This window comes from Sphaerodactylus townsendi, linkage group LG10 (assembly GCF_021028975.2).
Source record: "Sphaerodactylus townsendi isolate TG3544 linkage group LG10, MPM_Stown_v2.3, whole genome shotgun sequence".
Classification (NCBI taxonomy): domain Eukaryota; kingdom Metazoa; phylum Chordata; class Lepidosauria; order Squamata; family Sphaerodactylidae; genus Sphaerodactylus; species Sphaerodactylus townsendi.
This window is the reverse complement of record NC_059434.1, coordinates 29,753,304-29,775,444: the sequence shown is the minus strand read 5'-3', so window position 1 is coordinate 29,775,444 and position 22,141 is coordinate 29,753,304. Positions and strand designations below refer to the sequence as shown.

General features: G+C 42.6%; 1 protein-coding gene across 7 annotated transcripts in view; it reads right to left on the bottom strand.

Annotated features, from left to right (window-relative positions):
* The window catches only part of FAT1 (FAT atypical cadherin 1), a 161,738-nt gene that overhangs the window by 74,726 nt on the left and 64,871 nt on the right, over positions 1 to 22,141 (bottom strand). For all 7 annotated transcript variants that reach the window (XR_007245670.1, XM_048510079.1, XM_048510083.1 and 4 more), the window contains exon 4: positions 450 to 511. Coding sequence is in view for 6 of the 7 variants with exons in the window: in XM_048510079.1 (XP_048366036.1) it covers positions 450 to 511 (62 nt within the window). In the remaining variant the exon portion in view is untranslated. The remainder of the gene's footprint in view (positions 1 to 449; positions 512 to 22,141) is intronic.

Sequence of the window (22,141 nt, the reverse complement as noted above, 5' to 3'; positions counted from 1 at the left end):
GAGAGGGGAACCAAACCCGGTTCTTCAGATTAGAGTTTACCACTTTTAACCACTATACCACACAGACTCTTTGATGTTTATGAGAGGGATTCCAGTTCAGAGACAGTCATATTCTTTCGATTGACTAGATGAACAAGGAGGGCTCAAACTTTTTAAAAGTCTTTTAAGCAAATTTTGGGGATGGGGTAAATAGTTCTTTAAACACATTGACAGAAGTGAGCTATTACACCCACAGCCAAAGCTGGGTTTAGAAGCTGGAAAACACTGAGATACTGGCCTGTAATATTTTTCTTTAAAGGTGGTGTTTGCAGTATGGATACAGTCTCTTTTCTGTTTGAACACCAGTGGGCTCTTAAGTGAACCTTAGGAGCCCATATTTTGAAAGAAACATATTTTGGCAGATATGGACTGGAAATGTGTAGATGCAAAGAGTTAAGAGCATAATTTACCTCCAATATGTGCTCTGCTTGCTGTTCTCGGTCAAGTCTTCTTGATGTTGTTGTAATTAGACCTACAAAGAAAAACAAGCAATTCATCAGTTCTTTGGGGGGGAAATAATAGATCAGGTGGCTCAGTGTGAACAAATAATCACAAACCAGCTAAGTAGTGGTGATAATGCTAAAATTTAACACAATTGTGTTAATTTAAAAAAAACCATTTTCAATCACTCAGGTTATAGCAACTTGTCCTGCTCTTGGCTACTGTTGCCAAAACAAATGTTACAGACATGTTTACATTTCCAAGAAGAGACTCCAGAGTTATCAGTTTATCTTTTCAGCAAAATAATATTGATCCTTTGCGGCTGTAAGCTAAAATGATGCAAGATTTTTCCTTCAGTTGGAAAAGCCTGTTGTTCCAAGCAATGCTGAACAGAAATAAAATTATAATGATGAATATGCAGACTGTGGCAATTAAAAATTCAGTTTCAATCATAAACCTTCAAGGAGTGGTTTATAAAACAAAAATTGCATTGGCCAGAATGTCCATTTACATTATAAATACTATTGTTCTACATTCCAGCTGTGCAAAGACATATTGGGGACAACAAAGGCACCACAAAACTGTGCACATCAAAAACACATAAGAAGCCTGGCATCATGTGGGTAGCCAGATTTTCATGCCTGTTTCCAGATGACTGGCATAGGAAAGCCCTGGAAAAAGGACACTTCAGTAACTCCCAGCAGCTGGTTTAGTGTGAAATATTTCTAGCCTGTTTAATAGTAGGCATCCAGATTACACTGTCAGACAGAAGCAGCCCATTTGCTCTCCTTTTTGAACCAGAGTGGGACTCCTGAAGAGAGCATATTTTCCACAAAAAAATTGCTATTGGTGTTAAGGGCTGAACAAGGATACCAGGCCAGAACCTCTTGAAGTTCTTAAACAGCTAATTAGCAGTCACACATGGCTGCCTAAATCACTGATGCCTTTTCCACAAGAGTTATTTACAATGTATCTTGAGGCCAGATGCTACATTTTTTTTAATTTCACAGGTTTTTTTCCTGTTTGGTTGAAGAAACATTTCCCTTCATTTTTCCTCTGTTGTTTCCCTGAGCACTTTTATCAAAATGTGGGGTTTTTTTGACAAGCCAGGTTCCCTTGAGCATGCGTTCATGTTGAAACAGTCTATTTCTCTCTCCCATCAAACTCCTGGCCCTTATCCATATTCCCATGTAGTTGCACAAGCTCCCCTTCAGCCATTTTCTCCTCCTGTTTTCCTTTTCCAAATAATTTTTTTTTCTTCATCATATTTGCTTAGCAGTGTAACATTAAGGCCCTTTCTGCATGGGGCCAAAAACAGCAGCCCAGGGACAGAAAAACACCGGTCCCTGGGGAGCTGTTTGCACAGGCGGCCCCGAGTGGTGTGAAGGCACCGCTTTCTACCTCCCTTCCCAAGGGAGGTTTTTGGAAAGCGCTGCCTTCCCATTGGTGCGCTGTGAACCGCACAGCGCCAAAGGCGCCACTTTCCTGCCCCCCCTCACCTCGTCCTCCAGAATTGGCCGGAGGACTGCTGAGACCCACCCACGCTGCCCTCTGACCCCTGGAGGGGGGAGGGCAGAATGGGCGGGTCCCTGCAGCCCTCCAGCCCGACGCTGGAGGACGAGGTGAGTGGGGGAGGGGATGCAGAAGAGGTGGCTCCGTGTGGAGCCTCCTCTTCTGTGCTGGCCTCTGCGGGGGCTGTTTGCACTCTTCCGTGCGAACGGCCCCCTCCCCTCTACTGGCACAATTTCTGCCGGTGGAGAGGCGCCCTTTCCGCTGCGCGGAAAGGGCCTAGGACACACATACAAGCCAGGTTGATTGGATCAGCATTAGCCATGCAACATTAATGCAAAGATACACTTTGTGGGAAATTAGGAGTGTGTGAAATAGACAAGGAAAGTTGCCTATGCAGGAGGAAATTGACAAGAAAATGCCACAGTAACAATGTGAGTTAATATTGCTCTAATTTGCAGATCAAATTTGGCCAAACTAATGTTTTCAGCAGTAGCATGGGGAATAAATGCAACTGAAGAGACAAGGGAGGGACCCCCAAACATTGGGGGGAATGGAGATATGAAGAATGATTTCAAACAAAACATTTCCAAGACACAAGGTCTGACTACTGGGAAAATCTGCAACAAGCTGTGCATGCAGAAAAGGTTACTGAGAAAAGAAATTTCCCTTGAGTTTTTCATGACTTTCTTATGAGTTTTTCATGACTTAAATTGCCCCTCCACAAAGGTGCTCTGTAGGGAAAGAAGTCCTACAATTTTTCCTCCTTAGGGCAAATTACAGCTTCAGGAAAGTCCATTTAAACCATGAAAGAGATCTGGTTTTATGGAGGGGGGGCATAGAAATTGTTGAAATAAATAAATATTGAGAAAATAATTAAGTGTTCCTTCCTTTTCCAATTTTCAAAGTAGCTGACGATATTTGCTTCATTTTTAGTTTATCTCTGAGAGTGAATACACAAACATAAACAACACAGTTAACATACTCTTTTTTCATGCAAGAAGGCCTTGTTACTTGAACATCACAGACCAATCCTTCATATACTCAGAAACTGAATGGTCATCAAGTTTCATGCTCGGTGCAATTATTACACGGTTATAAAAATACTTCCACATGTATGGTTTGCCATTCTTATCAGGATTTTAGATGGAGGAAAAATCATTTGCAGGTTTCCCTTCACTAAAAGTTAGCACATATGGCCACTACCCTGATTTTTTTTCTAAAATCTAAGTTGGGAACTTGACCAAAACTCAACCACCAGTAAAAGTAAAAATCTATCAATAAAAGTAAAATCTAAAGGGGAAAGATAGCTTCTTCCCATTTTCAAGCTGCTTCCTACAACCAGCCAAGAACCACTGTGGTTTTATTTGGATTATGTATCAGCCAGGAAACAATATTTTGCACTTCTCTCTCTTCAAACACCCTAGTAATGCAATACCATGTTTAAATCCCAAGCCGAACAAACCAGTTTAACAACTTTCCCCAAACAATCTGCCAGTATACTTGAAATCATCTGCATGTTATCATAGAGCTTCAAAAATTGTTTGCTCTAACTCCCTGGTAAATGAATACACAAAGAAAAAGAAATCCACTGCTTTGTATTCTACAAAATGTAACTCTGTCTCCCCAAAAGAATTCAAGGTCTTTAAGAAAAAATATCAATTATTTCGGAACCATGTGAGTTATGCACACTTGCATAATGGCCAGCTATCTGAACAATTTAGCCTTTAGGCATTCCTGCTTTCTTCCTGCAATTCTTACACTGCTCAAATAAACAAAATCCAACCAAAGGCAGTGGTTGTTTAGGCAACCAGAATGATGAAAGTCTTATCAGGCTTGTTACACTGTTTATAAATAGGTGCTGGAGGTGGGGGGGGGGGGGCGGGGAGAAAGAGAGGATTTCAATTTCATTTTCCCTTTATCTTTCATTTGTTCTTGTAAAGCAATCCTTTCGCATTGGGAAAAAGAAAGTTCTAACCCTAGGAAATAAATGATCGAACTACAAGGGGAACAATGTTAAGCAGATCTTGGACCTTAATCTTAGGCGTACTCCCAGGTCAAGTATTCTGAGGTCCGCAACCAAACTTCAGACTGCCTCATTTGTATGTGTTCATTAAGCTGTCTTATGGAGACTGCAGAGTAAAGTGTTTTTCATAACATGATATTTTGTCAATGACCTCAGAGTAATAGTGGTTACCGATGAGTACAGTTTCACTCCAAAGCACCTGTAATTGGTTCATAAACCTTTCTAAAGATATGACAACGTATACTGTGAATAATCATAATGAGGATGTAACCAGACTGATATTTTAATGCTTTTAAAGACATTTCCCAACACATATTGTATCACATCTTCCCAAAATGAATTATGGGTTCTTCTAATTGAAATGGTACTTGTAATTCTAATATGGTTTAGCACAGGTTTGAAGCTGATAGAGTGAGACAGACAAGTGACCCTGGGAAAACAAACTGTTTATTAAAAAAAAAGCTCAGTGCAAAAAATAATGAACAAGAAACATTAGCAGCAAATTGCTGAATTTTCCAGTGAATGAGGTTTTAAAATTTGAACATGAAAACCCTGTCAAAACATGCCACATTGGTAACAAAAATCTGCAAAGATACAATTAATTTCTTTGGCTGTGGTCCTCAAATTTCTCGGCCGTTATTAGTTCCAATACCTTCAAATGTATTTGTGGAGAAATATAAGGGTAAGGCAGTTGTGGCTGCAGAATGGTAGCCTTAGCCTCTATGGCCCCAATCTCACCAGAAATATCAGAAAGTCCAATCGGTTATACATGCTATAGACAGACAAATTGGAACTGGAAAATTTTCTGATCTAGATTTAAATAAAGAATGCAAACAATGTTCGAAAACAAGGCCAACATACCACCTATAAGCCTGGAACACATAGAACACTGGGTTCTAGGAAGACCTCTTTCCCTTCACAGGTCCATCCATGTTTCATATCCCACATTTAATTAATCTATCGTGACTGATTTGCAGCACAACAGTCCTGACAATTGTAAACAAGCTATGCTACATATGTGAGACAGATAACTTTTCCATAGAAAAATACAGCATGGGGAATTTTCTATCCCACATCACTGGCCATACACATCTTGGGGTGCCCTTGTAAAGTGAACTAAAACAGGAGGGAAAGAAGATTAGCTTCAGCAAGCAAGACAGGAGGCTGGTAGAGGACACTACCTGAGGTCACCATCTCAGTTTGCCTCATGGTACAGCCAGTCATACATACGTCAGTTAAGAGCCACTATAAATACCCATTTAATGGTAAAAATGGTACTATGAGTAAATCCTGGGCATATTCCAAGAGCAGTTTTGGAATATCCTCCATTATATCTCAAAAGCAGAACAAATAGGATAACTAGTTAAGCAATAATATGCATATGGCTTAAACACTTTCCTAGCATTAAAATACACTTTCCTAGTCATTAAAATACACAGCCGAGTCATTGTTTGAAACAGTGTGTATGCATGTTGCCAAGGAAAAACTGAAGGACTTCATGTATCGGATCAAAGGTTGCTAATTTATCTCATAGCTGACATTTCAAAGAAACATTCACTGTGTTATCAGCAGGCAGGAAGCGCAAGAACAAGTTTCGGCAAAACTGCAAACGCAGGCATGAGGCTGTGTGTGGCCTTGGGACTGCTTCCTCTTTAAATAGATGCAAAGATCAGGAGTTTGCTGATTGTTGCAAAAATCAGTCTTCTAAGTGACAGGGAATGAAGATGTGTCCTTCAGATAGCACGACCAACTATTTACAAGATTGACAATTAAATCATAGAGGCTAGAACAGGAAACCTAGAAATACAAAGGCACTCAGATGATTAAACCTCTAACATTTTCCCATTAGTCTCAAAATTGTGAATATAGACAGCCCGATCCACGGGGAGGGAGAGCAGTGGACAGCACCATGGCAGTGAACCGCACCACCTCCAATGGGGTGTCAGGTGGAAAGGGAAGGGGTGGGGGAAGAGAAAACCCAGCCACCTGAAAGATTCTATAGAAATCACCGACTTACACCACCCTTTTTGGTGGGTAAGTTGCCTGCTGGCATAGGGGACTTATCTGGGTCAAAAGTCATTTGGGCGTCAACTAAAGTCAGCTCCTCCCCTGGGTATCCCCCCCCCCCCATGTTGGCAGAGGTTGCTGTGGTGAAAGCCTGACACTGCAGGGCTGAACTTCCAGGTTTCGGCATTGCAGCAGCCAGCTTTCTGCAGTGAGATGAAGTAGAACACCAACATTTATGGAGCAAGGGGGAAAAAACACCCTGAAACTAAACCTAATTCTCTAACCATCACTCATAAGCATGACTGCTGTCTCTCATATAATTCAAAGTTTTATACTCCAGCAGCGGGCAAAATGTTGCTGTCAGCTGGCATTTTCATTGACAGAGCGAAAAAGTATTAATATTATTTTTAGTAGCTGTTAAAACCATGCTGGCAGGTTGGAATTTTCTTTAAGGACCACAAAAAAATTACAAGCAGAAATTAGTGTGCCGTATTTGAGGCTGAAAAGCTAAATATTTGGACAGTGCTTTTAAAAATCCTTTTCATTTCTTTATGATTGAATTCAGAATGTATTTTGCTTGTTTGTTGTTTGGTTCTGACGTGTTTTGGAAAGTATATAATGTGTACTGTAAGGAGAAAGAATATAGGCTTAAGGAATTTAATGGGTCTTAGAGGAGATAATGGGATTTACATGCTCAAAGGTTTGGGATTAGTTATATATTTAATCCCTTTAAGTCTCTGTGGGCACATTTGTCTTAATTTATATTGCCCAGTTGCTAGTAAATTTGCAGGTGGTCCTGGAGTAGTCATCTTGAGTTTTCAGCAAACTCATTGTAGATGAATGATACGCCTTTAGTTAAAACTGGCCAAAAGCAGAGATCACCAAAGCATTAATTTCATTTGTAAATAGCAAACCTCAAAAATTAGTATTTTGATTAGTTTTCATCTAAGAGAACCCATTCTCAGCATAGGTCTATACAAATACTTTTGCTGAAAATGGCTCACAGTAAGTAAATAGCAGTGCAGTTTTAAACAGTCATGCTATTCTAAGCCTAATGGCTTCATGATGGCTTACTGGATCTTGGAGCACCAGGAATGCACCGTAGTGGTGAAAATTCTATGTTCCTGTTAAGATCCCCCTTTCCATACAAAACTATCACTACATGGAGCCACTTCTACATAATGTCTGTGTGGCATATCTAATATGCTGATGGCTTTGAAGTGTAGTATTGCTATATTTTTGACATTTAAAAATATGAAGTGACATTTGCTTCACAGGGAATTGTGTGTAAGACAATATATTTCATAATCCAATTTAGTGCAAGTTGGAGACAGCTATAAATGCCTCGTTATGTGTTCTTCAAGTAAGCCAGAATCCTGCCCTCAGGGCTGAACTGTCTGACAGACATACCAGCGCTTTATAGACTCTGATTCAAGCCTGTTAGTCTAAGGCCGTGGTGGCGAACCTTTGGCACTCCAGATGTTATGGACTACAATTCCCATCAGCCCCTTCCAACATGGCCAATTGGCCATGCTGGCAGGGGCTGATGGGAATTGTAGTCCATAGCATCTGGAGTGCCAAAGAGTCCCTCCTGAGAAAGCTGGAATTTGTTACTTCATGATGACTTTTTGGGTAATATTTCTGCAGTGAGAGAAGTCACGTTTTATACATTTGATTTCAATACCTGTTTTCTCATTTGCAACTCTGTACATTTTGGCAATAAAAACCAAAATGGCCAAAATTTACCCCTAATTCTGTGCATGACTGTGATCAATACAATCATTAACGGAGAAAGCTACTGCAGCCAGAAATTACCATTTATTTATTTAGGGAATTTATCTATCCCTTTAAAGTCCTTCTTGAACAGCACAAATAAAAATAATACCATAAAATAAAAAATCTAAGGGAAAAAACCAAACAAGTCATTAAAAACAAGCCAATGCTATCACGTTGCAGGTATTTTCTCCAGACATAGCCACAGTGGTCAGAAGTTCTTTAGAAATGCCGATCAGGACTTAAAGTTCTTTTTACTTCTTGCCCTCTTATCACCCCTGGTTTCAGTTCAGGTGCAAACATTATTTGGGGAGAGCAACTGACTTTGGCACACTGCAGCACTTCTGTATCAGTGCAGCTGTCTCCCCGCTCTGCCACTTGAGCTGTGGAGTCTTATCTGGGGAATTCAGATTAGCCTGTACACTCCAACACACGCCAGCTGGGTGACCTTGGGCTAGTCACAGTTTTTCTGAGCTCTCTCAGCCCCACTTACCTCACTGGGTGTTTGTTGTGGGAGGAGATTATCAAGTCCCTTCAGGTCTTCTTACAGGAGAGAAAGGGGGGGATATAAATCCAACTCTTAGGGAGACTGCCACCACAGAGTTGAGAGTTTGTGTTTGGTGTTTAGCCAGAGAGATAAGTTCGGATTGTTGCTGGTGTACCTTTTACGCCACTGCCCAGAAGTCTCCCTGCCTGAGCTGGCAGAGACAGTTTCAGAAGTGGTAATGGATTTCCCCAGGACTGTTGCTCTGGAAGACTTCAACTACCACACTGAGGTTGTCTCTGATAGACCAGCTCAGGACATCTTGGCCACCATGGCAACCATGGGGCTATCTCAATAGTCACACGACAGTTATTATCTCAATGCGGCCTGCCACTTGCCTCATGGGCCCATGCCCACCTTGGCTGATTAGATCAAGCCAAGGGGGACTGGCTGAGTGGATCCAGGATGTTGTCAACACCTCATAGGGAGGGGGTTCGTGCCACTGGCTCTTAAGGAGGCAGTGGTTCACCCCCTTCTGAAGAGTCACTCCCTGGATCCTACAGTTCTGGACAATTACAATCCAGTTGCCAATGTCCTGTTTTTAGAGAAGGTCCTGGAGACAGTGGTGACTACTCAACTGTGGACACACCTGGAGGAAGCTGACTATCTAGATCCATTTCAGTCTGGTTTCAGGTGGGGCTTCAGCACAGAAAAAGCTTGGTCAACCAGATGGATGACCCCTACTGGGAGAGGGAGAATTCCTCCCTGTTAATTCTTCTGGACCTCTCAGCCACTTTCAATACCACTGACCATGGTATCTTTCTGGAGCAGCTTCATGGATTGAGTTTGGGGGGCACTGTTTTTCAGTGTTTCTTGTCCTCCCTTCGGGGCAGGCTCCAGAAAGAAGCAGTGGGGGTTCCTGCTCCCATTGTGGGGTTCCTTAGGGCTTGGTCCGCTTGGTGCTATCCCCTCGGCTTTCTAATAACTGTATGAAGCAGCTGGGGGAGGTCATCAGGGGGTTTGGAGTTGGGTGCCATCAGTATGCAAATGATAGCTAGCTACCCCCAACTAAAGGAGATCAGAAGACACCTGGATGGAGCGGTATTGCCCCTGAAAAACTGGGTGCAAGATCTGAGGGGTGCTCTTGGATTTCGCCCTGTCCCTGAAATTACAGGTGGCAGTGGTGGCAGGAATGCCTATCAGAAGTTCTGGTTGGTTCACCAGCTTTGCCCTTATCTGGACAGAAGGACTACAGTACTGCATGCTCTGGTAACCTTTCATCTTGATTACTGCAATGCGCTTTACATGGGGCTTCCCTTGACAATGGTCTGAAAGTTGGAGCTGGTGCAGCAGCTAGGCTGCTGGTGGGACAACCTGGTTGGCTGCCTATAACATAGGCCTTGAAATAACTGCACTGGCTCTCTATTTGCTACGGGGCCCAATTCAAGGTATTGACAATCATATTTAAAGCCCTAAATGTCTTGGGTCCCACCTACCTAAACGAGTGCCTACGCCCATATGAGCTGGCCTGTGAATTGAAGTCAAGTGGGGAGGCCATCCTGATGATCCCTTCTGCTGCCATGACGCAGCAGGAGGGGGCACGCAGGAGGGCTTTTCTTCAGGCCTCATGCTGTGGAACAGCCTTCCTGCAGAAATTTGCCAGGCACTAACACTTTTATGGATTTTGGCACCTGGTTAAAATCTTCCTCTTTACTCAGGCCTTCTATGTGTGACCTCTAGAGTCCCCTATATTGATGCCAGCTGAAGGGTGGGAGGTGGAAATTTTTAGTGATGTTTTTATTGACTGTTTTAAAGGATGTTTTAATGGTTGTTTGTAATGTTTTGTAGGGGCTTGTAAGCCGCCCTGAGACTTCGATGTAGGGCAGGGTATAAATGTAATAAATAAATAAAATACCCCAAATCACTTCACTTGAGTGCTGGTTCCAAAGCTATGTATAATTGGTAAAACTACACCATTCAGCATGAACTTTATTGTGCAGGCTTACTTTTATGTGACCTTTTCCACACATGATTCTATTACCCCATTCCATTTTGTTTAAAGTAAACATGGACTAGGAAGCAGGAAAGCCCAATCATAAAGATCAGAATGTACTTTTGACAGCTATTTTTACCTGTGTTGATGGCTTCATTGTTTGATATCAGCTTCAATGGACTAGGAGGGTTTTTATTTTTTTTTCCTGGAGAAGCTAATATTTGAACAAAATGCCTCCACAGAACATAGTGAGAATGCTTTTTGAGATGGTTTCCTTTCAGTGGCTTTAGTAGCTTTTGTACTGTTTGTTCAAAAGAAATGGTCTCAAATGGTTTAGGAGGGCAGTGATTTTGAAAAATGATACCATACAGGACTTCCTGTCTGTTGACAAAAAATTAAAAAGAGTGCTCCAAAGGAGATTAAAATATGTCAAAAGGTAGCTTTACTTTCCTCTTCACACTATACAAACAATTTACTTCTAGAGGTGAAGTCTGATCACAATCACGTTTACTTAGAAGGAGTTCCCACTGCAATTAACTGGGCTTACTCACCAGGTAAATGCACAAAAGACTGCAGGCTGTAGTCTAATTACTTGAAATACATCAGGAAAATAATAAGATTTTGCCTTCTCCATGTGAGTGGCAGGCATCTGCCCTCACAATTGAATACACTCATCTACACTGTAGAAATAGAAGAAAACTTGTAGCCCCTTCTCCCATGGCTTAAAGGGTTTGCAGGAGTAAAAGCTAATACAAAGACATCTTTTCCTTCTTTTACCCCCTACACGTCAACATGCCACTTAAGCTTCCTCAGCCAAGCCTACTAAGAAAATCCACATGCAGAGGTAGCCTCAGACACATATTTTATTGACAGAGATTGGGAATTGTTGACCTAAACTATATCTGAGTGTGGCTGTGGTCTGTCTACATGGAACTGTTTCAACTGGAACATGAATTTGCAATGCATATACAATTCTGAATCTAATTGCATTCAGCTGAAAATGACACAGCACAGAGATCACACCTCCATCTATACCTACCAATAAGACCATGGGCTTTAATTAGTCAGATTTGAATGGTAGACATACTCACTGAAGCTCAGGAATTTGGGAACCTGCGGCTCTCGGATGTTCAGGAACTTCTGAATTCCCATCGGCCTACCAGCCAGTGGCCATGCTGAGTGAAAGGCTTGATAGTCCCTGAATCTGGCTCTGAGTTCTACATAAATTTTAATGCTCTGTCTAACGCCATGACATTTGGCAGATACAATAATGGCCCCTAAGAGAACAGGCTATGCCAGTGTAAAATGGCTGTTGTTGAGACTGTCCAACATGTACTTTTAGAGTGTCCTATCCATGATTCTCCTCGCTCCATGTATATCCATCCCTTATTAGAGAGGTTAAATATCAATATGTCATCTATTATGAATTTTCTGCTCAATGGTTCTTCTGACCTTATCTGTGAAAATGTTGCGATCTTTCTGAAACATTATCTGGCCAAGTGTAATTATTTTTTTACAAAATAGTCATGGTTAATTTATCTCTCATCGTGTTATACATATAGAGGGGTTTGTATGCGGATACTCAGTGTATTTTTTAAAGTACTTAATGGGTTCAGTTAATGGATAAATGTTCTTTTTTTAATACTGTAATTTATAATGCCAATAAAGGCTTCTACCTGTCTGTCAATTAGTCAGAGCACAATGGAGTGTGCACCCAGGGCCAACAGTCTGTTGTTGAGTACTCTCATACCTGTGGTTGTACAAGCAAACAATTTCCAACTACCGGTATATCTGTGTATTTATAAATATACATGAGCCTAATATGTATTAACTTATTCTTATATTCTGGACAAAATGTCAGAGTACCTCCTTTGACAATAGGCAAGCACATTTTGCCCCTGAAGCTTCTGCAATCTAAATTCTAATTTCAAATACTTAAGGAAAGTATCAATCCATCATACTGTGAAAATGATCACTCTGCTAGTCTGGGAAAGTGCTTGGTTGAACCTGACTTCAAATAATACTTGGGTAAAAACAAAAAAATGCAAAAAACCTTCCAGCAAGAAAACTTACAAAGTCAGAGAAGCACATATTACAATCTAGACCACCACCTTGCACTGGTTCATTAATAACTACAGCATAACCCTTTTTTAAAGGTCTTTTCTTGTGGTTTTTGAAAGAAGTAACAAAAGCAATACTTTCCCCTCACCCTTGTGAAAACATACATCAGTGTAACCCTTCCCCCCCGCCCCCCCCCCTTTGGTCAAGTCATAGCTGACTTATAGCAATCTGGCAGGATTTTCAAGGTAAGAGATGTTCAGAGGTGGTTTGCCATTGCCGACCTCTGTTGTTGCTTGGAGGCTTCCCATTCAAACATTTGCCATGATCAAGGGTTAGATCAAGGTCACCAGGCACCCATCAAATTTCCATGGTGCAAGCAGGAATTTGACCCTTGCTATAGTCCAATACTATAACAATATACCACACTGGCTCTCCAGTGTAACCCTAGATGCCTTGAATACATTTTCTGGTATGAAATGCTTTTCATAATTTCATACCTACATGAACATAAACAAAATAAATGCTTGCCTCTCATTAGCATTTAAAATAATAGCAGCCTCTCAGATCTAAAATACCTTAAGATCCCTCAGACATTTGCAATGCAATCCTAAAAAGAATTGCACTCTTTGATTTGAATGGGTTTGAAGCAGAGTAACTCTGATTAGGACTGCAATATTGATGCTGTCAAAGGTTTTTGATAAGGTGTTCATTAAATTTGTTGTTGGTAGACTCACACCTAATAACTGAGAGCATACAATCTAATTATATAACATTTATTAAGTATTATACAAATGAGGTACCTGCTTCTGTAGTACACAGTGCAAAAAATAAATATCGCTAGTACATCGAAAGTTCAGGTTTTCCGTGATACTTGGCATGCAACTTAAAAACATTACTATAAAGGAAATAATTAAACAAGGGAGACTTCCTGTAAGACAGGCTATTGTGAAATCACAGGTTCTCTACTTCCTCAGATAAACAGTTTCCCAGTGTTATCGGAAATCCTTGGAAACTGTGTGCTGCTGCCATTTCCTATTTCATTTTGTTCAATCGCCAAATTGTCTGCAGGAGGTGGTCAAAAGGTCAGAAAAGTTGTAATATGATAGCAAATCCAAGATATCATATTTGCCCTTGGCTCTCTCTACAACTTTATAACACCTTGATAGACATTCCTAAACTCACAGAGAGATTCCACTGTCCTTTTCAATATAACTCAATTCTTCTATCTAAAGTACCTTCAGTACTTCTGACTACCAGGCCAGTAAAGTGTTGAACTTAAATTTGATAATATTGCTAAAATAATAAACAAAACAGGGAATGATTTCTTATCTTCAAAAAGAGACAGATCAGCATGGATCATAAACAAACAGGAAACTAAATTTAATTTAATCTAAATTTTTGATACCACACAGATGAAAAACATTAATAGCTATAAAGATTCTATTTTGTGCCTGTGAGGTTCATAAATCCTTAACAGAAATGTATCCAAATTGTTTCCCTGCAAGAACTTTGCTTCTTTTGTTGTTTTTTACACCATACAAATGAAGTCTAGCCACTCTCATTTCAAGGTCTGCAAACACAAGAAATTACAAACACCAGTTTAGCAGATGCATTTTTAAGTCAAAAAGACAAATCTAATCTTAACTATCCTAGAGAAGAGAGCAGAAATTGTACACACAAATGACCTAACCACTAAAAGCATACAAATGACGGTATCAACTACCATGCTAAATGACATCACGGATGCAGCACCATTAAGCTTTCACAAATTTTTAGGTGCAAACATGCTTGCCAAGAAAGCATACCTTGTTCAAGCTTCTTCAGTTACCTGCTGGCCAAGCTCCTACTCAGATCACGTCAATGATCCCTGGTGAAGTAGCTTTGAACCTGTGCAGTAGCTGCTTGTGCTACAAAGCCAGGTTGTTGCTGTTTACAACTGCTTTTGTCCAGTTTGAGAACTAAATCACCCCAATTACTGAGAAGAATGACACGCCTCTCCCGAGATATTAAAAGAAAAAGATAAAAAAAAAAAGTGCAAGAGAAGGGCAACAAGGGATGATTGAGAGTTAGAGCACCTTCCCTTATGAGGAGAAGGCTACAGCATTTTGGGACTCTTTACAAAGTTTGGAGAGGAAGGCGATCCTGAGGGGGGGGGGATACTGTGGTGTACTGTTTTGCTTGTTTGTTTAATCCCGTTTTACTATAGCCTTGAGCTGTCACAATAAGAAACTGTAATGATAGAGAAAAATGCATTGAAGTGAGGTCTTACCTGTGAAGGGAGACTTCTCCATTGAGCAATTAGGGACATCTAGGTGGTTGGATCTCCCACTCAGGAGGGAGGCAGGGGTTAAATAAAAAATTTTCCCCAGACTCCTCCCCTCTTTCTGAAGTCCGAGGCTCTTCTCTCACTCTCCCAGTTCTGGATTTCTCAACAAGCAGTGCATACCTAGGTAAAAGAGGTCCAGAACCAGAACTTGCAGATAAAAAGGATTCCTGGAACAACAACAGCCTCCCATAACCAGGGGAAGGTACAAGAGCTAGTCCAGGAAGGGAAAAACCTAAAAAAAGCGAGAACAGAAGCAGATCATTTTAGCGGTCCTCCAGAAAAAAAACCGGGGATTAGTGCCCTTGGGAAAATGTAGCTTTCTAGAAAGCTGACTATATGAACTAGTGGAGGGATGTATGACTATTCGGGTGCCAGATGTCCTCAATTGCTCAATGGAGAAGTCTCCTTCACAGGTAAGAATAATGTTATTTCTCCATTGAGCAAAGAGAGAGGACATCTGGGTGACCTCCCCAACAGTGTCACTGACAAATTAAAGGGAATTGGGAGTCGAGAAATCTCCTCTCCCTATGATGTCGTTGTAACACCCCTCGGCCGTGGTCTGCATCGAGCCGCACTAGAGGCTATTCAGTCTGTAATGGCCGGACAAGCGTGGAAGAGGACCGCGTTGCCGCTCTACATATTTCAGACACGGGCACATTTTTGTTAAATGCTGCATTGGAGTGGATGCGTTCTGACGGACAGAATGAGCAGTAATCCCAATTGGGACTGTCAGTTTTGTACCTGATATGCCTCAGCTATGCATTCTCTCTCAGGCACTTGCTTCTAATGGGGGGGACAATTTTTTGACCTCTATTATGATTGGCAATGGAAATGAATAGGGATTCTGATGCGTCCTAAACTCCTGGGTCCCTAATCAGAAAAGCCTTCGGGACCCTTCTGACATCAAGTTTATGCCAATACACCTCCTTGGGGTGTTTTGGGTCTGCAAAAAAGTTGGCAGAAAAAAATTTCCACGAGCATCTATGGAAGGTGGAGATTAACAGGAGACGAGGCCCAGGTCCGTCCATGACACTACTGTATCCTTGTAGAAAAAACCTTACATAGTGGTGGCTTATTCGAGAAAAGGCTGCCAACTCAGAAACTCTTCTGGCAAGTAATGTGCAATTAAGAAGACAACACTTCATTCTACAGGGGTATTTGGGGAGAATGTCCATAATGGGCTCAAGGGGAGCTGAAGTGTGAGTCGTGTAAAACAGTGTGTAACCTCCCACGTGGGAAAATGATGGTTGATTGGCCCCTACCCTTAGGGAGGCTCCCCTAAGGAACCCTGACAATGTGTGGATGAGGAACTGGGGGGAAAAACCTTCTATTCAATACAAAGGGATCACTGAGGTTAGTCTGCCACCTGTCTGCGGGTGTATTTGTTCTAAAGGCCAGTCTCTAAACAAATGTCCTAAGTAAAGCCAGAATGTCACCAATCTTGGGCTCCGTGGGTGGGACCTTCTTCCATCAGCACCATCTGGCAGAGGCTTTCCATTAGTGTTATATATATTCTTTTAGTGGAGGTTTCCTAGGAGGCTAGCATGGTGTTTTAATACTGCTGTAGAGTAGCCTCTGGAAAACTAGCTGTTGCCGTTCCTGATACTCAGCTTGGTCCAAGTTCAAAGCTTTGGATCTGGATGAAATATAGGACCCTGGCTGAGCAAGGTCCTGATGAGGTGGTAGGCGGATGGGTTTGAGTACTGACATCTGTAAGATGTTGGTGAACCATGTAAACCTGGGCCACCAGGGGAGACCCACAAGAATGACTTCCGCTTCGTTCCTGCTTGATCTTCCACTTGAGGAGCTCTAGGGATCATGGGAGAGGGAGGAAAGGCGTAAAAAAAAAGAATTCCGAGAGGCCATTTGGAGGATAAGAGCATCTGTGTCCCTCCGCTTTCAGAATCGATGAAACTTATGACATGAATCTGGGAAGTTGATTGTTTCAGATTGGAGGCAAAGGGTCCCACGATGCGGAGTTCCCAGTCTCTGAGAGATCCATTGAAAGATCTCCTCCTTCCAGATGCCATTCTCCTGGGTGAATGCTTTGTCTGCTCCAGCCAGTCAGCTTGGAATGTTCAGATTGCCGGAATGTGCTTTCGGCTCTGATGGAGGATATGTGAGTCTCTACCCATTGAAAAAAACAAGGCAGCTTCCCCTCTGCTAGGAAGCTGATGACCTGGAACCTCCCTGTCTGTTCAAAGTCACGACTTGGCTGACAGTATTGTCTGTCGAACTAGAACATGGGCTCCTACCAGCAAATGTTGGAAACCGTTTGAGGAGGGCTAAGCGAATTGCCATAGCTCCAACACATTGATGTGGAGATAGGTCTCTTCTGCTGACAAGTCCCCTGAGTAGGGATGCCCTCTAGGTGTGACTCCCCAACCTTGAAGGCTGGCATCCAGGAACATCTGTTTGGTGGAGGTATCCAGAAGGTCTTCCCGATGTTTAGATTGGACTGGTCTGAGGTCCACCACTATGAGCTGATCTTGACCCGGCCTCGGTACTACAACCCTGCTGATGAATTTTGTTGGAAATAATTTCCCTGTAACAGAAAGGTAGAAGGAATCTCTGTAATACAGTCTGGATCTAGACCGTCCCCACTGAATGGCTTCGGAGTAGGCTACCAACAGGCCCATCAAGGCTGGCCAGAGTGAGGACAAGGCATTTGTTTCCTGGTGAGAACCTGCTGTATCTTGGTCCCTCAAGGGTCCGTTGTTTCTGCAGAGGGACCAGGATCTTACACGACTAGGTGTCTAGGATGAAACCCAGATGTTCCAATCGTTGGACCCGGGTTTAAAGAACTCTTCTCCCTGTTGACTAAGAAACCGTGTTTCTCTAAGCATAGCAATGTCTCCCTGAACGTCTGAGGGTGCTTGATCCTGAGAGTTTGGTCGAATCAAGATGCTCGTCCAGGTCAGGAGTGCAGTCTGATGTTTCTCCCTGAGCAATACCACTAAGTTGATGAGCAGTTTGGTGAACACTCTTGGCGCAGTGGTCAGAAACCCGAATGTGAGAGCCCTGAATTGAAAATGATGATCTTTCCTTAAATCCAAATGGGAGGAATTTTCTGGCCAACCCTCGAATATGTGGTACATGAAGATGAGGCTTCGGCCTAGATCGATTGAAGTGAGGAACTCGTTGGGTTGCAGAATTGAAGCAATGGAGGCATGAGGTTTCCATTCTGAAGTGTTTTAGTTTGACCAATTAGTTGGCCCCGTACTTTAAATCTAAGGTTGCAGCAGCCACTCCCACGTTTTTTCTTGGAGGTACCCGTGAAAGTATGGAGTAAGACTCCCTACTCCCTCTGTGTTCCAATGGCTTTTATGCTCCACAGCTTCTATTTCTATTAGATGTAGAGATGGCTTTCCAGCTTTCTGTACCTCTTTTCTGGAATTTTTTGGATAGTGGGGACATCGTAGAAGCGACTTGGAGGAGAGAAGAGAAAACTCCGATTACGTATCCCGAAGTTACTATCTCCAGGGACCAAGATCGTCTGTGTAATGTGAAGGATCGCCACTCCTGGCAAATTTTTGAAGTCTTCCTCCCACTGCGTGGGAGGCTTGGCGTCATGCCTTGGATTGTGATTGTCCTGGTTGCTTAGCGATGAGGAAGCTAGATTCTTCTTGTATAGGAATCTAACTTTTCTTGTTCTGGTGGTAGATCCCTTCTTGGTTTCCGTAGAGCATTAGAAAACTGTCTCTCTTAGACATGATTGGCTCCCTGTTGGGGAATGTGAAAATTAAGAAGTTAGAGGATGGTTTAATGTCGAAGTTCGAGAGGACTTTGGCAGGTGCTTAGGTTTCTCCCTTGAGGGTCCACTAGAAATTCTTTGAGGGTCTTCCCCAAACAACTTTTCTCCCTGGAAGAGCATTCTGAGACCATGGCTTTAGAATCTCCAGATCCGTCTGCCACGCTCTCAGCCATAACCCAGTCTAGCATGGTACCAGCGGAAGAGGAGCCATTGAGCGATGCTGAGAAGGTGACAGCAGAGTCTAAGAGGGTGGCATCCCAGCCTGGCCGAAACTGGCAGCCTTCAGCATCCCTGTGCTTTCCCTCTATGGCTTTGGTGGTCTCCATTAGGAGGCAGAATCTCCAACACCTTCCTTGCCCAGACAGTGATGCTCCTGGAAACAATGAGAGCAGTGGCAGAGGCTCTGATAGCCATGGCAGCAACCCGTGAGTCCCTTTACAGCAAGTGCTCTGCCCTTCTATCTTGTGTCTCTTTGTTTGTCCTCTACCATCCTTGGATTACAAGACACTGAGCTCTGCAACACCCAGCTACTGGGCCATCTATAGTCGGGACTTGTAAAATATTATTAGTATGCATGAGTAAATCATGAATTTTAAGCAAAAAAATGGGGCACCTTCTGTTGTTAGCAGCTGGCTTTTCCCATTGATTAATGACTTGAGTCTCAAAATATTCTGGGAAGGAAAACAACCTGCTTAGGAATCCGGGAGGTTGGAAGGGAAAAAATTCCCCATCTCCCTTGTGGCACATGGGGAAGTGGATTGCGGCAGAGAACCTCTCCACTTTGTGCTTCCCCCCAGGTGAAGCCCTTGGCCAACCGATTTAGATAGCAAATAGCCAGTAGTCATCCATCTAGAAACAGGCGGGAAGATTGTGCAGTAACCTTCATTTCCTCCAGATCCTCCTGATCTGATGGGACATCCCCTCCCCTACTGGGTGGCTCTGGATCTGAGGAGTTGCCAGAGGGGTTCAGAATTAATTTTAGCCTTTCCCAGCAGGCTGCCTTAGTTGCCATAGGGGTTGCCAGCTCTCTTATTATCTTTAAGCCCTTGCTTGGAAAGGTTACTATGGAACTAGCAGGGGGGGACTAGCTGGGCAGGTGGTTTGAGGATCTATGAAGTTCTAGCGTTTCCTCTCTCACTTGCCAGCTCTTTCTTGCCTGCAATGCCCCTTTAAGAATTCAAAAGCTCAGATTTCAACTCTCTCACGAGAGCTTACAGCCCTCCTGCAGTTCCAATGGAGCCTCCCCTTGTCTCCCTCATTTTGCAAGCATTATTACAGAAAGCCCAGACTGGGGACACCCAGAGTCACGGTGGGCTGGAGCGAGGCCAGTCGCTTCATGGCTGCTGGCGTTTGCAGCTCCCCTCCTTTGAGTAGCTCCGTTACTTGGAGGCCGCCACGTTTGCATTTACCGGGCTAGCCAGGCTGCTTCCTTCTATCAGCCTCCTGCGCTGCTTGCTCCCAGGCTGGGGAGCATTACGCAGGAACGCCCGTATCTGTCCTCCGAAGACAGGAGAGCCTCCCTCCGTTTAAGCATGTCTCGAATTGCTTTCACGGAGAAGGGGAGGAAAAAAAAGCCTTGTAGCCGATTGAAGTAAAGCCTCAGCATGAGTCTCTTCTCACTTCAGGACTGGAGGGGCAGGAGAAGCTGTGCCGTTTGAGGCAAATTGCTATCTCAACTGCCAGTCCCTGGCCCAGTGCTCTGAGTTGAAAAAAGGAATAGAAAAAACAAACTTCAGTGGCTGAGTAACAGCCACTGAACCTCTCTCCCTGAGGCTGGCAGAACAAACTGGGAGGAGCGAGAGAAGAGCCTGACTTCCAGAAGGAGGGAGGGAGGGAGCCGAGGAAGAAAATTTTTTATACCAGCACCTGCCTTCCTGAATGGAGATCCAAACTACCCAGATGTCCTCTTGCTCAATGGAGAAATGCAATGCACTTATGCATTAATAAAAAAGTTAGAATAAAAGCAAAAATTCTCCAATAGTATCACTTGTGTACTAGATTCATGACAAACCTAAAATGTTGTTGAGATGGATCTCCGGCCAGGACTTAGATGATCTGATATAGGGAAGTCATCTAAACTTTGTTTTGCATAAAGATGCTGGTTCAATCAGTTGAGGTGCAGCGGTTGAGAAAATTGTATGCTGCCACATTTAAATATAGTCCCGCACAAATATGAGAATTATCACTCAATTTTACACATTGCCTTTCTCAAAACCATTATTTTGTATATTACTGAACATGGGATTTTGATACAAAAGCATTTATGCCAAAGTGTATTTTTACTTTCAAATTTTCAAACGCATGAAGGGACCAGGGCTAGGCAGGCACTAGGGCCCAGACGGAGCATTCTACAACAAAGAAGGTCCGGAATGTTTTTTTCAGTGGTGGAGGAATACACAATCCACTAACATCTTTATGTAAAACAGGGTACAGATAACTTAGGGTTTTTTAAGTGCATGTCTATTTTTGAATTTGGCCTGACCAGAGTCATCCAAAACACTATCTTTCACAAGTCAGGTAAGGTGGCATAAGCTTCATTTCAAAGGTCTTTTTTCCTAGAACCCTTAGATCTAGGTCTCAGTCTTCTAATGCAGCTTGAAGCCTATAACCTTTAAATGAAGCAAGGTTAACCTATTTACATTTAAAGCAGATTCAGAGGCAGCTCTGCAGGGAGTCAATCAACCCTTTTTTGTTTGAGAGTTGTAATTTAATGGTTGTCATCCCCAGGTAATTAACAAGACTCTCCTTCTCTCCACTTGAATTCAAGTGGCTCACATGGTTGAGCCATTACTATTTGGGAGGCTTAAATCACAGACATTGTTGTCCAATTTCACATGGTGCTATTATTCTAGCAGCAAAGTACAGTTGAATGCTTCCCTTCTTCAAAGTGTAAGGAGACAGAATGGTAAAATTTCTTTGCAATAAAGGGATTCCCTCTGGCCCCCTGACAAAAAGAAGATGCATAATTTTTTATGAAAACTGACAGCCAGCCCCAGTGTATCCAAATTGCGTGGGGGGGGGGAGAGATCCAAACAGAGGTTCCTCCTGCAATACAGTTCAGTCTTTCAAACAAGAAATAAAAATATACAGGATTTCACATGTACCCTTTAGTTTGAAATGAAAAAGGTCAAACGATATGTAAATTACTGGTGAATAACCTCATTAGCATGTAGCAGTGAAGTAAAACAGGGCTCCAGTTGCACCTTAAAGTTGACTGGGAGGTTTGTTTGGAACAGACATGGGTGTTTGGTGAATATGGGACAAAGGAGGCATGGAGGAACTGGTGGGGGGGGGGGGGCACAGAAATCCCACCAGCAAACATATGAACAGATTGTATGCACTGCAAGACCTAAGACAGAAAATTCATAGCATATTTAGCCTTAATCCATTGCTTGAAAGAAGGAGGGCAAAGAGGTGAAGGAAACTGTCTGAAAAGCTAATGAACAATTGCTCATCGTCCCTTTTAGACAGATGGATTCAAGGATCAAAATGATGGAATAGACAAGCAGATAGCAACTACCAAGATTGGATGACCACCAAAGCTGCACATTTAATCTTAGCTTGGGTTCTCCCTGCCCCTGGGGTCTTTATTTCCATTGACAAGATTAAGTCCAGGATATAAAAATGTAGGCCTGTATTAATGATGCAATAAATGCTGCTGAAATAGATATAGACCAGTGAAGTCTGCAAGTTGTTGATTGGAAAGATCAGCATGATGCACACCCCCT